Source organism: Acanthaster planci, linkage group LG20 (genome assembly GCF_054643075.1).
Source record: "Acanthaster planci isolate LZ-2023a linkage group LG20, COTS_SCS, whole genome shotgun sequence".
NCBI classification, from domain to species: Eukaryota; Metazoa; Echinodermata; class Asteroidea; order Valvatida; family Acanthasteridae; genus Acanthaster; species Acanthaster planci.
The window spans coordinates 6,563,681-6,579,970 of record NC_141796.1 but is presented as its reverse complement, the minus strand read 5'-3'; the positions used below and the strand labels follow the sequence as shown (position 1 = coordinate 6,579,970).

Sequence of the window (16,290 nt, the reverse complement as noted above, 5' to 3'; positions counted from 1 at the left end):
AAAATACCGAATGAGTAAAAACGGGTCAAAGGGCAATGAACTTCGACACAAAACATCATGATTTGCTTCGAAGGCAGGGAAAGGCTGGGTTGTGGCGAAAGAGGCTGAAATTCGGGATTTTTTAACAAAAGCCGGAGACGGATTTTCTTCTTTTTGGCGACATCTACTTCTGAGTGGTCATGGATTTCCAAAAGTTACTTAGCATTGCTGCTAGAAACAATGAAAGGGCACAAAAAGAGGTACTTTTTTTACTTCAATTTTTGTCACTGCTGATGTTTGATTCTGATTCATGTAGTACTGTTTCGCGCACGGGCAGACAGGACGTGTACTACTGTACATGTATATGTACGTACGGTACATGTGAATGTCATGACGTAGCTCAATGTGTGCCTACGTGTAAAAACGTAATTACAATGTAAAACTAAAAAAAGGAACAGAAATTGTGTGAGAATCTGTATATACAAACTGGCATAGTGGCATTTCTAATTTTCTAAGGAAATGCTTAAGAATTTTCCAAGCTATATTTCAATTTAGGACATTTTTATCACCTTCTGACACTGTAATTGGTTATGGTTATAATAATATTTTAAGGATAAACTGGTGTTGTCCATAAATGGAACTCTGCCCTTTTCATTTTGCTCATTTTTAAAATTTGTTAGCATGTTGGACTATTTTTAAGGTTGGGTTTACGTTTGTCTTTCTTTTTCTTTCTGTTTGTCTTCCTATTTTTTTTTAAATGTAGGCCCTAGTATTCTTTTTTGAAAAACAGTTGTCTCTCTTATAATTAAATTCACACTTAAAATGAAAAATTGTAATAGTGAAAGTTTTAAAGAATGCACATTTGTGACAAATTTCAGATTTTTTTACTATCCACAATTGTGATCTATTTCTTTCAATGGTCGGGGTATTCTCTTGTGGGCATCGTCTCAGATTTTATAAACCTCTCTGAGGCTCATTTTGAAAAAGAGAGTATTTTGTCCAAGTTTTTTTAAAGGCAGTGCCAGTGGATATTTGGTACAATGTCCTGATATGCTTTTGCGGTTGTACTGGCGCGGCAACTAATTATGGTCAGTGAGTCTTTTTGGATGCTTGGAAATTTTACTGCAGCAAATCTTTGTCTACTTCCATGCTTACGTCGACACTATTGACAGGCTTACTTTGAATTCATATTTACAAGCCTGGTGCAACTTTGGGCTGTTTCCACTAATGCTTTCTGATATTTGCTAAATCCCTTATTGTTGCTAATTTTTACTGTGCCTAAAGCATATCAAATAAAAACATTGATCTCACTTTGGAAAAAGATTTTCAGACCCATTCTCATCCTGTTCACCGTTGCATTTTGGATCTGTGAGCATCTGTAAAACAATAGGTCTTGACAGTGTAATTTCTTTTCTCGCTGTTATCATTTCCACTTGTGTGAAAGGTTGATGAACGTAAGCGTTACAGTACAGTGCTTCCACCCCCCAAAAAGGAGAAGAGAAATGGTGTGGACCAGGCTGCCATCCGGGCCCGACTGGAAAGAAAGCAGCAGGAAGTACAGCAGAAAGGTGGGTGTCTTGACACAGGTTCACACCTGGGGTGAAGACAGGAATGTGATATCATGAAGTATTTTGCCAAAACAGTTGCGGAGGTTAAAATAAGACCACTCTAGGAAAATATGCACCACAAAAACTTCAGCGGCCAAGTATTTTTGTATGGGCGAAATTTTGGTGTATTTAAACTACGTGTACAATGCAAGGTATGCTTCACTGAGAAGTAGGACTGCCATATTGTACATGTATATCTATTCAGGCCAGCTGTACCCATTTTGTGGCCACTGAAATTCTCCAGTACTTTCATGCGCCGAATAAGTTTCTTAGCGTTCCAGTATTTCAACAATTGGTTCGATACTTGTGTACTTGTATGCACTTTGTAGTGTTTTGTAAACACAGGTTTTTCAACAGTAGTCCAGCAAATTTGAGAATGTACTAAGTCTGCAAAAATATGAATTTGTGTAAAGAATTTTTATCATCTTTCATGTGTTTGTTTAAAGCTTCAGATGAACAGGCTAAAAAACGGCAGCTGCTGAAACTTCGGGCTGAGTCGAATAAAAAAGGCAAGAAAAGTGTCGAAAAACCCAAGGTTAGTGGACAGCGGGAAAGTGATCAGAGGAAGCACGGCTATGAGGACCAGAAGCACAAGCAGAAACACCAGTCCTTCATGAAGAAGATCCAGAAGGTTGCAGAGAGGACAAGGAAAGAAGGAACAGAGCCCGTTAGTAAAGTGGCTCCCGATAGGCCGGCAAAGCCCAAGAAGCCAGCCCCTGTCCAGAAGGGGCCAATGAGCTACAAGCAACTTCTGGCACTGGCAGCTGACCAGCAGAATGGTGGGGGCAGCGCTGAAAACAAGCCCCACACTCAGGGAGGCACTGGAGCCGACTCGCAGCCGCCAGCCGAGCAGAGTGAGCCGAGGAACCACAGACAGGATGGCATGGCCGCCAAGAAAGCACTGGCCACTCGTAAGCTTGAAGAGGCCAGAAAACGGGAGTCACATGAGCGAAGGAAAAGCGGGGAAGTGAAATCCGGAAGTGGGTCCAACAGGAAACCGCAGGGCACGGCAACAGAAGGTCCAACCTCTCATCACCACAGAACTAACGGGAAAGTGGCAGGCAAAGCCGAAACACCAGTACATCTGTCTAGCACCAAGAGACCAGACACAGTGACCTCAAAACCTGCCACCAGCACGGCAAAAACAAAACATTCTCCTGCGGGGACTGGCAAACGGTATCCGATCACCACAGACATCAGGAAGAACGGTGCTCCAAACCCAAATTGCACAAGACAGGGGAAGCAAGAACTAGAACGGAAGGGACGCCCGGCAAAGTTGCACCAGAGTCGGGTGGAGGAGTACTTTGAAAAGAAGCCCGCAGCCAACAGGCCGCGCATCGCCCCGCCGTCACGCTCCCCACCCCGACGCCAGAGCAAACTGGACAGTTTCTTTGACAGGGCATCTGCTTCCACCCCCGGCAGCAGCCAGGGAGGCAGTAGCAGGCCGCAGCCAGGCTTGGAGAGGAGAGTTCCTCCAGTGGGCGGCCAAGTCCCCAGGAAAAGGCCAGGTACAAGCCCAGTTTGTCATTGCTATTTGCCATCTTCTCCAGCAGTGTCTTTCAGAGAACAGCTGTGGTTACATTGCTTTCCTTGTCTAATTCAAAACACAGTAAACTGAATTAAAAACAGTTGAATTGTCAGTAATTTGCAGTTATGTGTTCTAAACTTGGGAGTTCAGTTGAGCACAACCCAAGTGCAAACAAGAATTGGCTAACAAGCAAAGCCCAAACATGCTTTTGATCATGTGAGAACACAACAACCTCCATGTGTTCATGCATGTAAAGTTCACACACTCATTTCAACATCCACCTTTAATCAGTTTAGAAAAGGCCAAAGAAATTGTTAACACAGCACATTTAAACTACAGCACATTGCAAAGGATGCATTGTCTCAAGGTTGTGGGTTCGACCTTGTGTTGTTTTATGTGCAGCCGTGCACAAATTCGTGCCCACATTATATGTGAGACCCTCCATACTGCTCCAGTATACCATTCACACTGCCTCAACATAATGAGAGGAATTGCTGGAAGATTTTGAAGGATTGAGGCAGTATCCAATTTTTTTCATGGGAGCTGTTGGAGAGTTTGAAGGATTTAGGGTGTATCCTAGCCAAAAGGGCCTAGGCGGTTAGGCTTCCTTGTGTATATCCCTAGGCTTCATTCCTGCCCTGTCAGTGGCACTTATTACATTGTACGAATCGGTATTTTGTGCCTTCCCCCTAGTTCCCTCATCAGGTCCTCCTCCGTCCTTCCGTGCCAAGCGTGGCCGTCTCCTGAGCGAAGAGGAGAGTGACTATGAAGATGACGGTTTCATTGATGACACGCCCCTCGAGGAAGGGGGCGCCAAAGACGTGTCCAAATACATCAAGGAGATATTCGGCTATGACAAGTCAAAGTAAGGCTGCGACCTGCGACCGAATATTAACAGCTTTGGCTTGAAATAGCACAGATGCTTAGGGAATCCACCGGCTGCCAGAAGTAACTACTTGCCATAGGCGTTTGTGTTTAATGCCAACCAAAGCCATGTGATTTGGACAAGGCTTTGGCTAGCAGATGCAGCCACTGCCCATAGGCACATGTGTTTACTCTAAGCCAAATCCACTTAATTCAGACAAGGCTTTGGCTGGCAGGTGCAGCCACTTCCCACAGGCGCTCATGTTCAGTGCCAGCCAAAGCCATGTGATTCGGACAAGGCTTTGTCTCACAGGTGCAGCCACTTCCCATAGGCACATGTGCTGCTGCGAGCCAAAGCCATGTAATATGGACAAAGCTTTAAAGCCAAAAAAGCCGCTCTGAAGGTAGGGGGCTCCATTTTACTTAAACACACACTAGACATTTCAAACAGATGACACTGTGAGTACCTTGTTGTAGATGTTAAAGTCCATACATTTCTTACTCTCTGGCATTTGATGTTAAAGTGTATAAACCATACTTTATGTCCTTTGAAGCATGCAGTGTGAGGCCTGTTAATTTCACATGGAAATGGATCTCTGTCGGTGATCCCAAAACTGGTTTGCTGCATTCATTATTGATATTCTGGTGTCAGTGAACCGATGACGGATTACTAATCAAGATTAAGCTCCATGTGAAACAAACAGGACATTTATCTCCCAGGGAACGAATTGAATGTATGAGGAGTTCAGCCTTTTGGCAGAAAAAAAAATCTTTTTCATGAACTTGTCTTGTAAAATAAACATGTATTAAAGTGAATGAACTTTCTTGTATTTTGGATTACATGACACATTCAACTTGAAGCTGTAAGATATTTTAAAAATCTGACGCATTTTAGCAAGTGATACATGCAAAAAGTGATATAGCATCACTAAATGGACTACCGTAACTATAGAGTACTGAAGTGCATACGTGTGTAGAAGGCAATTAGCATGAGAACCAGTGTGTGAACCAACACGCGCACGTACTCCATTCGTTTGCACAACACTTCCTGCTTCAAAGTGATGTCACACTTCAGTACTTCAGTTGCCAAAATGTTATAAGGGATGATTGTTTTTGCACCATCTGACCTGTTTCTGATCCATTTTTTCTTTCGGAATCATTAGGTACGACTACGTCAGTGATTACCAGCTGAGGAACATGGAGGCTAGCTTCCGAGAAATCCAGAAAGAGGAGGCTAGAACGTACGTCCTTTATAACCTAGCCACGCCCCTTTGCTCTATCCTTTTCCCACCCCACTCTGCTCTTTGGTCCAAAAAAGCCTTGTAGGCTTTTCCAAAAAGGAAATACATTGAGGAAGTGCATATGAAAGGCATTGTATCAAGTTCCATTTTCTCCCAGACAGAACGGTCCAATAGTAATTCCTGGAAGCTCAAATGAAGAACATGTGATCATATTCTGGCAAAAAAGATGTTTTGAAGCGTTTGACCAGAGACATTGTTAAAGCATTTTCGTTGGCTTTTTTTCGATTCAATAAATACATGTACATACAGCTTATTACATTTTGATAAAAGAAATGTGAAAGGGCTGCGTAGCACTGTAATCAGAATATTGACAAAGATATATATACAATCAGTGCTCTAAATTTATCTTTTTGCCGAGCTTTCAGTAACTGGGTACCTTCGTCATGGCAAGCAGATTCAGTTCTGAATGAATGTAGAAAAGTCCATGTTCATTCCCCCTGGATGCAGTGTCCCAAGTTGGAAGATGACGCACTGCTCCAGTTCCTTATGCTGTACATCGGATGACGCTCTCCGCAGGATGCAGATGCTTACGTTTCCGCTTACATTTTGATGTTGGACTTAATTGACGCGTGCCATATTCAACAATGTTAATCTCAAACTCTTACTGCCCTGATTGGCCACAGTGATTTGCCAATTCATATTATCATGGCCCAAAATAACAAAGAATTTTGTTTTCAGTAGATGACGACAAAAAATTGTGGCAAAGTGTCTTGCTCAGGGACGCCAATATGTCCATGATTCCCGAGTTGGGTTTGAAACCACTTTGTGTCTTCTAAAGACTATAATCATTCTTGATGGTTTATTTTGGAGTAACACGGTGTGTTTTTTTCTTTGTATGTTACAGAACCCGTCTGGGCATATTAGAGGATCTGGAGGACATAAGGAGAGAACGAGAAGAGAACAGGAGACTTAAAGCCAACACAGCCACCAAGAAGAGCAGACGGTGACGAAAAAGGAAAACCTGCTTCTAATGGTTGCGCTCAACGTCCACAACTGCAGGAAATTTCTCACTATCAATTTTAAGGAGGAGCCACTCAACAACACCGGTGTGTTTCAAAGACCACAAACGTGCCCAATCTGGATAGAATTTGGCCATTTATAGGCTTACAGAAGCAGTGATGACTTTTTTGCTCTCTCTTGCCATTGAGAAAAAAGCCAAAGACTTTGGAGCTGTTATTGTTTGGTTTTTTATGAAGTTTGCACAACACAGACCCAACGCTTTACAATTTTGCTCATATGTGACTTTCAGTGCAATTTGAGTGCTACTTAAAATTAACTAAATGATATCTGAAGATAATGAACTTTCAAAGTGCAGTTAAGATAATCTCGTCACCAGACAGTTTCATAATATATACATGTATACACAGGTTCATTATTTTTTATTCAACAAAGGGTGAATAATTCTGAAATGGTTGATGTGAACCTTGTGATGCTAGGCTTTCTAATTTAAGATGCCTCTAACTTACCGTGACTGTCCTTCTCTATGAAACAGTCTGAAATACAAATTTGCACAAGCTTTGTTTCTTAATGCTGAACACAGACAATTCAGTATTTTTTATGCATAATGTTGGGTTGGTTTTTATTTGTGTGCTTTTTCTCTCTTTTTTGTGGTCATCATTTTAATTTGCAAGGTTTGTAAACATTTCCTACAATTCCATGTGACCCCTTTTCCCCAATACAGGCGTTTTACAATAGTGCGCCTCCAAGAGTTTGCGGCCCTTTGGCCAATCACAATGCATGAAATTTGTCGCCCCAATGCACGTTTGGAAAGGGTCGACAGATTTCGCACGTTATGATTGGCCAATGCGTTGCAAACTCTTGAAGGTGCTCTGTCGTGAATCGCCCGTATTGTGCAACAAACTTTGATGAATACTTTCTGAAAAAAGATTGAATTGTTCTGTAAAACCTTGCTGGTTGCTAAATGCAGTAAGACATCTTTCATAATCACTCACTCTGTTTTCTTTTATTTTTAACGAGGGCAGGGGGTGCTGTTTAGCTTTAATGTTACCATTTTTTGTTTATAGATGGAGTGAATTACAGCCATCCTGGCTACACGAACTACTAGGCTAGGTTATGACATTTCTGGTAAAAATGAAAAGCAACACGTATTCAGCTGTTGATTAAGTTTGTATTGGAGTAGTACTTTTTAAGTCCTTTCAATACGTACCAATTTTTCATGAAATGAAAATTATCAGAAGGTCTTTGAGATAGTCAAAATAAGTCCAGATCAAAGATCGCCTGTAGAAACAATACACTTTTTTCAAGCTTGAGAGTTGGACAGTTGATATGAAATCAAGATAGGAACTTTAAATTTCTGATTGATGACAAACTCATATGGACCGTTTACTAACAGAAATTATGATGAACAAGTTTAAACTTCTACAGGGGCTGTTATTCTTTCAAATGTCATACCATCATAGAAGACACAGTGCATTCTTAAATAATTTTATGTCGTTTACGCAAACTCTTGTCTTTGAGAATTGGTTTCTCGCTGCTTCAGTTTGTTAGCAGATCTGCATTTACAATGTTTCTGCATCCAAATGGGAAAGTTTACCCCTTCAAATATTGCTATCAGTTTCATGCACATGTCTGTTGCGTATACATTTTCATGTACTCGTCATCATGACTCCACATTACACAGGAAAAATAACATTGAAAGCTAATGCTGTCGTGTTGAAGCATTATATTTTTTAGTGCAACATTATGCCGTGGAAGAAAGAGAGGAGGTAAAAATAAAATTATCTCTCTTTACGTTTTGTGTGTGTTGTGTTTGGTTCTCGGCGTTTGCTGCTGTTTTCTACTGCCACTCTACTGTAACAAACTAAAAACTGAACAAGATGCAGTATTATGCATGAAGAAATGGATCAACAGACACTCTTGAAATCCTCATACAATGAAGTTCATTGAAACCCAACCAGTGTTTCCTGGCTTTGTAACCACATATTAAGCCACAAAACTACACCCTGTCTTTTCAATTGTTAGTCACCCCTACAAAATGGCCTCCATTTCTATTAAAATGCCACACAACCTTTTTATTTTTAAAGTGACACTCAATACAAACATTCAAATCACTTTATTACGTTCCTTTACAAGCCCCCTCCTCAACCACCCGGCATTTCACATTTTAAGAATTTTAATCTTTGTGCTTAGTTCTTTCTCCTCCTTCCTCCATGGTTCTTTCCGCTGCCTCGCCACTTTTATGGCGACTGTTGGTAAACCATGTCTTAAGCCTCGAAAAGTAAGAAGCCAGAGAAAGTGGTGAAGCGGTAGTGGCTGCTGTGCAGCTCTCTGCTGTCGTAAAGCTGTAGCCAGACCCGGTCGCCGACTTCTAGGTCCAGTATCACGCTATTGCTGGCCCCGTCTTCGGTGTCCGAAGCCCCGTAGTCGATCACTGCGATCTTGTGGTCACCTGTACCGGGGATAGACGAACGGAGTATGGAAGCTATCCTTTTATCCCCATTGAAAACGGTAATATTTCAAGCTGGAAAGACAACATTTGTCTATTCCTGTGTTCAGTCTTCTCTTGTAATGCCCATTACTATTCGAAGACGACTCCGAGTACAAGATTTCTACAAGTGACGGCCAAAGTCACGGTGGGGACGGGGTGGGCTGGGATGCCCTTCTATATTCTCTAATCAAAGAAAACATGCTTCTTTTCATACAATTGTTCCAAAATATGAGTAGCCGCGTACTGACGCAAAAATTCCCAGGAGAATGACATGAAAGTTCATACGAGGACTGGTCGTCTTAATATTTTGCTTGGCCTAGATCCGGATGCGTAATTTGTTTGCCTAGGTTCTTAGAAAGGTGAGGGGTAATTATAGTAGACGGGCGTGGTTAACTGCAAGCTTGATCGGGTTAGTGGACACTTAGAAACTTAAGTGCTAAGGTAAATGTCGGGCTCTACTTTCTTACTAACATCCTCCAACTAACAAATTCCACACCAGGAAAAAATTACTACATATGTAGACTCAAACCCTCGGCTTGTTGGTTTTAAACATAACGCTCTGCTAACAGAGCTACATGTACCGTGCCTGCAAGTCGGCCAGAAAGGCAATTTTGTTGTGAACTTGTACTTAAAAAGTTCGTGTACCCCATTTTAATAATTGCCCCCAATCTTCCTAGATGAAAAACGCATGCGCACCCCAACATTCCTAGGAAAAAATTTACGCGAGCTGAGTAACTTTGAACAAGAGTTGGTTGCCTTTCCCACAACATCGACATTGCTAATTTTTCTCTGTAAAGGCAAGCGTCTTGAAAAATTGACCCAATTAACAATGTTGATAATACAAATAGGCCTACCAATTTTTTTTAATCGTTAAAAGGTTTAAAATAAACTACCCAGTAGAGCAGCGATGCCCAGTCGTGCCTCAATAGACAATCATGTAATTTTAAGCACACTGCCGGGAAGTCCTTGTTTAATTTGAGAAACCTTATTTCAACAGTCCGGCAGGTCGGGAAAATTTAAATTACCATCCTCGTGCAATCTATGCCAATTTTGCATCATGCAATGCGCAAAACAAGTGGAAAAGAAAAAGGAAACAGCAAATAGTCTAACCTTCTAATTTTTGTTTAGAAGATGAAAACAAAATGTCCTAAAAGAAAGAAAGAAAAAACTCAATCCTCCCCGGCGGGGAATCGAACCCCGGTCTCCTGAGTGACAGTCAGAGATACTAACCACTATACTACCGAGGATTGACGCTTCTCTGATGCTTCACTTTGGCTATAATCGTTGACCTTTATAATTGCGCTGTTGATGTGCACCTACACACGCACGTACGTACGTACGTGCGGAGAGCTAGGGCTAGCTGTATGGCACACCAAACCGGCGTTTTTCATTACGCGACACTAGACCAGAAAAAAAATGAAAATTCCATTTTGTACGATCACTGATTCGTGTATTATCGTGGAACAATGCTCTGTAGTATTTTTTTTTTTGGGGGGGGGTACATAGACCTACAAATACCGTGAGTGCACGCGTACGGGGGCCGTCCACAAAGTACCTAAGCACGACTGTGACGACTTTTCAGACTTCCCCTCCCCGTTTTCGCATGGCGTACTTAGTGCCCCCCCGTACGCATACCGTATCAGAGCATGGAGACCTTTCCTTCCTCCATGATCGGAGTAATAACCAAAAATCATAAGTCGTTGACTTTTACTCAACCGTGGAAATATTTAGGGTTGTGCTATTTATTTTGGGTTGAGCATTTTTAGCTACAATTAATTGCACGGATGAGGGTACCTGTACGTTTCCGGAAGATGCTGCCGGTTTATGCGTCATGAGTTATATCGCGGTTTACAAATAATTGTCACGGGAGGAAAACATGGTGGGGTGGATGATGGAGGAAACCGTGTTTGAATGGTTTTTCGAAGCAGAGAAGCTGATTCTGGTAATTATTTGTATAAGAAAGTGTATTGATATGATGAAGATTCATTAAAGACAAATTTTCGTTTGGCGGACGGTATGGCGCACTGGCTTGAACCCCCTCCACCTCTGTACACGTGGTGTACGCAACGGCGCCCCCCCCCCGTGCGTACGTATTTTATGGACCAGCCTCTAAGCCTAACGAACGTGGCACACATGGCGCCTACAAGTACCTGGGGTGGCACAGTTTCGCCTCCAGTCGCTATGGCAATATTTTTGCCTCAAATGTTTACACTCACAGAAGTTATTTCATCAAGCTCTAGTTAACGTTACCCACTGCAATATGTTCCAATGAAATTGCATTTGACCTGATTTCAGCTATACTGTCGAATTGCACACTGCACTCTTTTTTAAAATGCGCCCCCAAAATTAGAAAATCATTTTCGTACAAACTTGAGTGAGAGGAGGCAGCAACGATTTATCAGAAATTATCTAGGTCTCCTACTTTACAAATTCTTAAATGTTAATATGATGTATCTGAGATTTGTTGCCACTCAAGCCTGGGAACATTCAGCTGAACTTGTGCCTAAATTCCGGAAGCTACCATTTTTAAATTTCGGACTAAATTTCATGAAACTGAAATAGTTCGAAAAGGTTCAACAGCGTGCATAATGAAGGTAAGAGTACCAATATTTAACTGTATGAATTTAAAGTTTTTCAACAGAGAGGTTTGGCAATGCTGCATGAGGAAAGTTGATGGTAACCGGCGTTCGGAATTGCGCGCCGGGGCGCGGCACGTCAGCACCGTCCACGAGTGTGTATACTGCGCACTGCATAATAGGAACAAATCTCTAGACACTGCACTGCTCTTTTTAATTGAAAGGGCTAGAAACGGTTAACAAGCACCTTCTGGGGATTTGGGGATTCCTTTACAGATAAAAAAATGGGACGGTCGTTTTTTAAAAGAAAAGATGATTAATAATTTGTCATTCACCAGCCTGACCAAAGACGGTACGGGTTAGGCCAACGCCACTCGGCCAGACTGCAGAAGAGAAGCACGCCTAGCTAGAACGTTGAGTGGAGCAGTGGAATTGGGTAGGCCTACTTCATGTAAGAATTTTCAGTGTGAGAAGCCAGTAGATATACATGCACATGTATATGCAATGGCAAAATAGCTTAAGAGTCTTTAGGATGTCTCATTCAAAAAAGTTCAGTCGGCCGAAGTTTAGGCGGTCGAAGGGTCAGTTCCGTTTACAGGAAAGTATAAGAAGTGCCTTCGTATTCTTGGGTTAATAAAATTAGGAATGCCCGCACGGCAGGATTTACAGTTGTCAATAGAAAGCAAAATATCCTTTGGCTGGTTGGTCAGAATTCCCAACAAATGGTTCGAAAAGTTCTTGGAGAGAAAAGTAAAGGAAACATAACAAGGACAAAGGAGGAAGATACGTTACGTCAGACGTTCCAGGGAAACCTGGCCTGATGTATGAGCTCCATTTTTTTAAAAATTAGACCGACACTACATCTGTGTAGGTCTAAGCTCCTTTTTTCAGTCTTTTGGGGCAATATTAACAACAAAATTCCCATCCAAAAATTAACAGCCCGTTTGTTTTCGTTTTTCGTTCTAATTTCTTTTTTTCTACGCACAGTTGCCCAAACTTACCATTCAGAAGCAACTGTACGAGAGGGAAATTCTGAGCTGATGACTTGTAAATATTCATGTTGAAGAAGTACGTCCCTGCAGGAAAAAATGCAATGGAAAATAACAATGAAAAACAGGGGGGAAAAAGGAAAGTAAACATTAACATATACTAGGGAATAATAGCCCCCTAAGTCATTTGGGGCTTAGCTGATATAGCCCCCTAAATCTGTCATGCATAAGAGCCCCAAACTAGTAACTCACCGGCGATGGCACACTGAAACACCCCCGTGTCCTTGTCGAAATTGCCGCCTTTGTTCGAGAAGAGCGTCTGGTACGTCACGACCACCGGCCCGTTGGTGGCCATCAAGCTTGTCGTACGGGCAGCAGAGAAGGCCGACTTACCGCCTCGGGTTTGCCGCCCCCCGCCGGTATTTCCCAGCGGGGGAGTGTCGGTCGCTCTGGGCGGTGGACAGGCGCATTCACCCGGTAACCCTGGGAGACCTGTGTCCCCTGGGTCTCCTTTTTCGCCTGCATATTTACGAAACAAAAAGTATACACAGTTTGAAATAATTACCACTCTTAAAATTCCATATGAAACTTTGCGGCCACTGAAGTCATTCACGAACTTAACCAGAAACTGGACGCAACCAATTAAGAAACCATGTACATTTTGCTTAACTGCTGCTAGACTTTAAACTCTAGATAAAACTTGAGACCAAGCAATGACGGCCTATTAAAGACGGCAGTATGGAGGACAAAGGAGCCATGTAGGCCTAGTGGTGACGGAATTCTCAGAGTGAAGTTATGGGGACACTTTCATCTGAACACTTAAAATCTGTACGGTGCATGGGAAGTCGCAGTGGCAAGGAGGGGGTATATTTTTTCCAGAGATGACAGTCTGATTAATGTCCTCTGCAAGCGAATCCTCAACCCCCTCCCCGAGGTGGTATAATGCCTTTTCAAAGATGCTGTCGCTTTCAGTTCCTTAAAAAAATCTCTATACAAGTCACCAATTTTTCTTTTACTCAATTCGAGTCATTTTGACGTTGTGAAACGAGTTGAGTAAAAAATGTCTAGCTGAGTAAAGTATTTAGCTCGAGTCAATTGCAGTCCCAAATATTTGAACACATCAGGATAAATAAAAGCAAGGCCGGAAATCATTTTGGGGGCATTCAAAAATTACCTTTGGGTTTGTACACATGTACATGTGGTCCTATCTAATTTACTCTTGATGACAATAGCACATGGCACGAACATAATTGTAAACTCACATAATTACAAACTGGCAATGTAGGTCACTGCAATTTTTTTTTTGCAGCGACTTATTGAAGTTTCTTTTTTGGGGGACTCAAACTTTCACACGAGTAGGGTATTCTGATGGAAGACTCGAGTCGAGTCAAGTCGACAAAAATTGTGACGAGAAATGGATTTAGTAGAGTCACTGACCCAAGTTATTACAACGCTGCTCTCGCAGGATGCATCTGGGAAGCCCTTCCACGCCCCTTACACAAATACCCACCCCTACTCATGGAAACAAATGTCCATTTGTTTCTCTTTCTGTGCAGTTCTGAATAATACCCTCTGGATTTTCTGAGTGACTTACAGTCACCATGGAGCTATTAAAAAGTAATACTCCATGTAGTCACCTACCTGGGAAACCGATGGGTCCAGACTGACCTGGGGGTCCGACGCTCCCAGGGGGCCCGGTCAAACCGTGTTTGCCCAGTGGTCCCATGGGCCCGGGACTGCCGACCTCTCCCGGTGCCCCTGGCGGACCTGCTGGGCCGGTGAACCCCGTACCGCCTGGGGGACCTGCACAGTGACAGTTAGGGGATGATTAAATTCAATACAACCGTGCGTTTTACTCTGACAGAATTACTAATTTTGCAGGAGCATCCACAACTAATACAAGGGTGGATCCAGACCAAATTTTGGGGGCGGGGACTTATTTTGGGGGAAACCAAAGAGGTTGGAATTTTTCATATAACTTTCATGGAATTTTTGTGACGGGTAATGAGACAATTATTTGGGGAAATTTTAAATGCTTTCTGAAGAAAATGAAAATAGAGACAAAAAACCCTTTCTCTCAATTTTTTTTTAGAAAAGTTTTTTTGCTTCTTTTGGGGAGGGGCATAGCCCCCCGTTGCCCTCCCCACAATCCACCCCTGGACAAGTGGTAATTCAGTTTGAGTATTTTATATACACGAAGAACCAGATTTCATGTGGATGTCTTCGGATGTCTTTCGTTTGTCTATGTCATTATCTTGTACATGTACTTCCTGTTTGTTGATACGCCTGATTTCAATTCCAGTGATCGTCAGTTACTACCATTAAGTGTTATGGTCTTTAATTTCCATGCCACTGGCATGTGCACGATTTGCTTTACTGAAATGAAACTTTTATACCTGGCAAACCCGGGAAGCCTTGTTCGCCTTTCTCCCCTCTTTCTCCAGGCCTCCCTGTCGACCCGGGCTGTCCATTGTTCCCATTGTTACCAGGATTGCCCGGGAACCCTGCTGGGCCTTGAACGCCTGGGATGCCCTGCGGTCCGACAGGCCCGGCCGGACCAGGCATACCAATGACGATGGGCGAACCGCTCGAACACGCCTGTGGATCTTGAACCCTGGGCCTCGACGGATTGCTTCCGGCAGGCGTGACACCGTCGCCGGCAGCCGGGCTTTCAAACGCGTCGGTTGGCTGAGAAATGGTCTCGCTCTCGGACGGACCCTCCGGTGGTTGGTCGACGCCCGCGTAGCAGCAGCCAATCAGGAGCGAGATGCAAATAAGAACAGTCGGCGGAAGTTGGTGATTCATCGTTCCCTGAGCGACAAGCAGGCAGAACGAAAAAGCTATAAAAAAGAAAACAAACTGTGAAAATAATGATCATACCATATTTGCGGATGTGATTCCATTCATGAGGAAATGGTCAATTCTGACAAGGTTACATCGTCTATTGTCTCCTTTTCAGCCTGGGTAATTCAACATAAATTAAACAGTACAGTAGGCCTAGCTGTGGTATGGAAGGCAAAAGCGGACTCACTGATTATTAATTTGAACAAAAATATATTTGTCGAAAAAGCTAAATACAGCCTGCTGAATTTTCATTAATAAAAATGCTCTATAAAATGAAGGCACCGGACAAAACTGATCTAACTTGTTGGAATATTCTGGAGAAACATTAAACACAAATTCCCCCCCCCCCAAAAAAAGTACTGAAATAAACTTTGCAATGTGGAGTTCATTCAAAAGAGTGTGCTACAAATTAGAGTCGGTTATAAACTTTGAAACAACAGGCTCAACAAGTCCAAACTAAAATAGCCGGACATTTGAAACCTCTGAATAAAGTGGTCAATACAATATTTATATGTGTTTACTTAAAAGAGCAGGCCTAGCTTTGTTACCTATTTCCAAAATAAAATTTCAGTGAGGAAAACAACACCGTGATACAGATCTCCAAGAGTCTAATTTCTCCCCTTTCATTACGCGCGACCAATAAAAATACACAAACATATCCAAGTGTTACGAGCATATGTAAATCCACACAATAAAAAAATTAGGCTTGCTCTTTAAATAGAATTTCTTTGATTTTTCTACTAACCTTTATGACTTGACCAGAAGATATCGCATCGATTTCTCAGCTGCACACGCCAGCGCCAGAAGCGTCCCCGGTAACCAAAAAATCGACACCAAACTGAGCGGGTCACTCTCCGGTAATGCTCGGTATGACTCGCTGGGCACGCGGTGTTGGTCGATTGTGTTGGTATATGCAAAGGCAAGGACGCGCGCTACCAAGGGCCTGGTCCGACCCAGAGGAATATATACGGGGCAGACCGGATGCAAAATACTAATGATCGGATGTCTGGTTTACTGTGTCATCACTTTGTGGCTACATATTACAGGCATCCAGAGGAGAGCAAAACTCGCAGACGAGGAAACCGGTTCGTCTTCCTCCATGGTTCAACTGGAGTCCATTCGGGGACATTGATGGGGTGTGCCATACCATTCCA

General features: G+C 42.6%; 2 protein-coding genes across 3 annotated transcripts; one reads left to right on the top strand and one right to left on the bottom strand.

Annotated features, from left to right (window-relative positions):
- The first annotated feature begins 46 nt into the window (after positions 1-46).
- Positions 47-8,030, top strand: LOC110978454 (uncharacterized). The gene is made up of 6 exons (XM_022233472.2): positions 47-239; positions 1,424-1,547; positions 2,033-3,094; positions 3,808-3,979; positions 5,142-5,219; positions 6,124-8,030. Exons 1-6 carry the CDS (start codon positions 180-182, stop codon positions 6,224-6,226), a joined length of 1,599 nt encoding a protein of 532 aa, XP_022089164.2. The 5' UTR covers positions 47-179; the 3' UTR covers positions 6,227-8,030.
- LOC110978455 (uncharacterized) lies at positions 6,632-16,076 on the bottom strand. 2 transcript variants are annotated; one of them, XM_087130409.1, is made up of 7 exons: positions 15,963-16,076; positions 15,882-15,926; positions 14,689-15,132; positions 13,934-14,095; positions 12,545-12,811; positions 12,305-12,379; positions 6,632-8,688 (listed from the first exon to the last, which is right to left on the bottom strand). In XM_087130409.1, the coding sequence occupies exons 3-7, from the start codon at positions 15,095-15,097 to the stop codon at positions 8,504-8,506; spliced, it is 1,098 nt and encodes a 365-aa protein (XP_086986535.1). In that variant the 5' UTR covers positions 15,098-15,132; positions 15,882-15,926; positions 15,963-16,076; the 3' UTR covers positions 6,632-8,503. The 2 variants fall into 2 exon arrangements, with proteins under 2 accessions (XP_086986535.1, XP_022089165.2); XM_022233473.2 differs by having other exon boundaries at positions 15,882-16,076.
- Between the last annotated feature and the right edge of the window lie 214 nt (positions 16,077-16,290).

What these genes read in the sequence shown, in the direction of transcription:
- LOC110978454 (XM_022233472.2), top strand. Translation starts at nt 180, where the DNA reads ATGGATTTCCAAAAGTTACTTAGCATTGCTGCTAGAAACAATGAAAGG. An exon ending in ATGAAAGGGCACAAAAAGAG is followed by an intron (nt 240 to 1,423) that starts GTACTTTTTTTA and finishes CTTGTGTGAAAG; the next exon opens with GTTGATGAACGTAAGCGTTA. An exon ending in GCAGGAAGTACAGCAGAAAG is followed by an intron (nt 1,548 to 2,032) that starts GTGGGTGTCTTG and finishes GTTTGTTTAAAG; the next exon opens with CTTCAGATGAACAGGCTAAA.
- LOC110978455 (XM_022233473.2), bottom strand. Translation starts at nt 15,097, where the DNA reads ATGAATCACCAACTTCCGCCGACTGTTCTTATTTGCATCTCGCTCCTG. An exon ending in AGGCTTCCCGGGTTTGCCAG is followed by an intron (nt 14,096 to 14,688) that starts GTATAAAAGTTT and finishes GTCACTGTGCAG; the next exon opens with GTCCCCCAGGCGGTACGGGG. An exon ending in GTTTCAGTGTGCCATCGCCG is followed by an intron (nt 12,380 to 12,544) that starts GTGAGTTACTAG and finishes TTTTTCCTGCAG; the next exon opens with GGACGTACTTCTTCAACATG.